General features: G+C 40.1%; 1 protein-coding gene across 1 annotated transcript; it reads right to left on the reverse strand.

Moving 5' to 3' along the window:
• Nucleotides 1-700: 700 nt before the first annotated feature.
• Nucleotides 701-1,994, reverse strand: LOC111390218. The gene is made up of 3 exons (XM_023015225.1): nucleotides 1,801-1,994; nucleotides 1,371-1,647; nucleotides 701-1,252 (listed from the first exon to the last, which is right to left on the reverse strand). Exons 1-3 carry the CDS (start codon nucleotides 1,992-1,994, stop codon nucleotides 701-703), a joined length of 1,023 nt encoding a protein of 340 aa, XP_022870993.1.
• Nucleotides 1,995-2,327: the final 333 nt, after the last annotated feature.

Genomic DNA, 2,327 nt, shown 5'->3' on the forward strand with positions numbered 1-2,327 from the left:
ATGTTTAGCCGGCCACTATTCAAGTTGATCAATGTTAATTTGCCAATAATTCCTTCTTTTTTCTTAACGAATCTCATCGCTCACGCCATATGTATAACATCACTTGTTAAAATAAAAATAAAAAAAGTAGTTAATCATATAAGTATAATACTTAGTCCTTAGTTAAAAAATGTTGCTAAAAATCTTGGTCAAACACAACAATTAATTTTAATCACATATTTTATCAGATCCATAATTTTTATCAATTTCTCAAATACATATTTCATGAAAGTATAACTTTTAACAAAACTAAATGGGAGCTAGTGTCAACAAAGAAACATAACAAAGAGGGTATTGTAAGTTTGTTTTCAAAACTTCATTTTCGGAAACGTGAAAGAGAACACATTTCCATCATTTTGGAAAATCGAAAACAGAAAACGAGTCGAAAACATGAAAGAGAACACACCCTTATTTTTGCAATCTACTTTGCTATATGGGGACGGTAAACAACCGTTTTGCAATGTTTAAACCAAAGTAGTATTTTACCGTCCACGACACACACCAATTTTGATTACATCGAACAACGTAATAGGGATTGAACCATAAGTGAAATGCTCCGACACGAGGAAACAATGTGACGTGTCAAGCGACGACAACAGGATTAAATGCAGTACAAATACATACAACGTACATAAATTTCAGCTGAATGCACGCTAAACTACTAACGTAGTGCATGTGCCATATAATCGCGTAGTGCGTACCACAACACATTGTCCTTGGCTATTGCATCTCGCTCGACGGCGATTTCATCTTCTTCGTCTGGTAGCTCTATTTCAACTTCTTCGTCCTCCACTTCTTCTGCTCTACGAAACCCCTCGTCCATACGCTCGTTCCTACGAAGAAAATTGTGTATTCCCATCATGGCCACAACCACAGCAGTTTGCGTACGCATACTGTACCCAGGCATCCAATCAAAAATCTTCCACCTTTGTTTCCAAACACCAAATGCACGTTCGATCACGTTTCGACAGGAGGAGTGGTGAAAATTAAATCGTTCACGTGCATTTTGAAAACGGCGCCGTCGCCCATCTCCCACATCACGAAATTGTTGAAAATGGTATCGAATGTCAGAACCCTTATAGGGAGCCATATACCCCGGCCTGTGTGCGAACCCTAAGTCCACAAAGGTAATATTTTTCGTTCGCCGGAACCGGAAAATTGACATCCTGACTATGCACAGCTCGGGACAAGATTCGACTATCACGCGTGTTCCCTGAGTGGCCCGATAATATGAACGTGAAACAAAGATTGAAACCACATGCGGCCAACACGTTTTGTGTTGGAATCCCTTTTCTACCAATAAAATTGTTTCGTTGGTGTCTCGGCAATACAGCTCTCACATGTGTACCGTCGATTGCACCTATACAATCCTGAAATAGTGGATAGCACTCCGAATTCGGATGATGGTGACATGTGCTTTTGTTGTACCTCGGATCTGGTTTTACCATGTTCACGTTGAACGCAAGGCATGCCCAAAAAACCTTTTTAAAATAATGACATATGGTCTGCAACGAATGCCCGAATAGAGTTTGCACCTGCCGATATCCTTTCCCATGCGCCAGTATATACAAGAACATGCCGACCTGCTCGTACACATCTATGTTTGCACTGCTTTACATTCCATATTCATCGCGCAGAATATGCATGAAGTGTATAAACATCGGAGGATATATCTTGAACTCCTGAAACCACGTTTGCGGATAAACGTGCATGTTTTGTAACATGAAAATGTGACCACATCGCGTTGTCGGAAACAAATACCTATGAGCGATATTTGGTGCCAAGTAATCGCGCACAATGTGCTCAGCAATTTCACAATACTCCAGCCACGTGATTATGTCCTCCTCCAGCTGCCACAATACATCTTCATCAGAACTCATACCCCAATCAGACATATGCTCGATGTCACCATCTGTTGCTTCCAATGCGTACGTACGTGCTGAGTGGGCCGCCATGAAAAATAATTTTATGATTGGTGATATAAATGTATGAAGGTTGTGACTTCGAACGGGAAGGTAGCCCGAAAAAAAATTCGTAAGAAATGCTAACTATTGTTTGGGTTTCTTATACTAGCCTTCGCATCCTATCAACATCTCTACGTTTGAGCAGTTTAATGGGACTCCTAACTAATTTATAGAAAACTTCACTACTCATGAACTTTTGGACAATGTTCTCCCCATCATTTCAACTTCTCACCTACTTTATCATGCTTTTGCAGGTAATATATTCCCTACAAAACTCCCTGCAAAAGCACACAATTCCCAAGCATGCATGAATTGTTATGCAAT

The sequence above is a fragment of the Olea europaea genome, unplaced genomic scaffold, assembly GCF_002742605.1.
Source record: "Olea europaea var. sylvestris unplaced genomic scaffold, O_europaea_v1 scaffold661, whole genome shotgun sequence".
Taxonomy (NCBI): Eukaryota; Viridiplantae; Streptophyta; class Magnoliopsida; order Lamiales; family Oleaceae; genus Olea; species Olea europaea.

Bases quoted from the DNA above. Each gene is read 5' to 3' on its own strand.
- LOC111390218 (XM_023015225.1), bottom strand. From the start codon at position 1,994: ATGGCGGCCCACTCAGCACGTACGTACGCATTGGAAGCAACAGATGGT. The intron at 1,648-1,800 runs GTATTTGTTTCC...AATGTAAAGCAG, and splicing joins GCACCAAATATCGCTCATAG to TGCAAACATAGATGTGTACG. The intron at 1,253-1,370 runs GTATTGCCGAGA...CGGGCCACTCAG, and splicing joins ACGGTACACATGTGAGAGCT to GGAACACGCGTGATAGTCGA.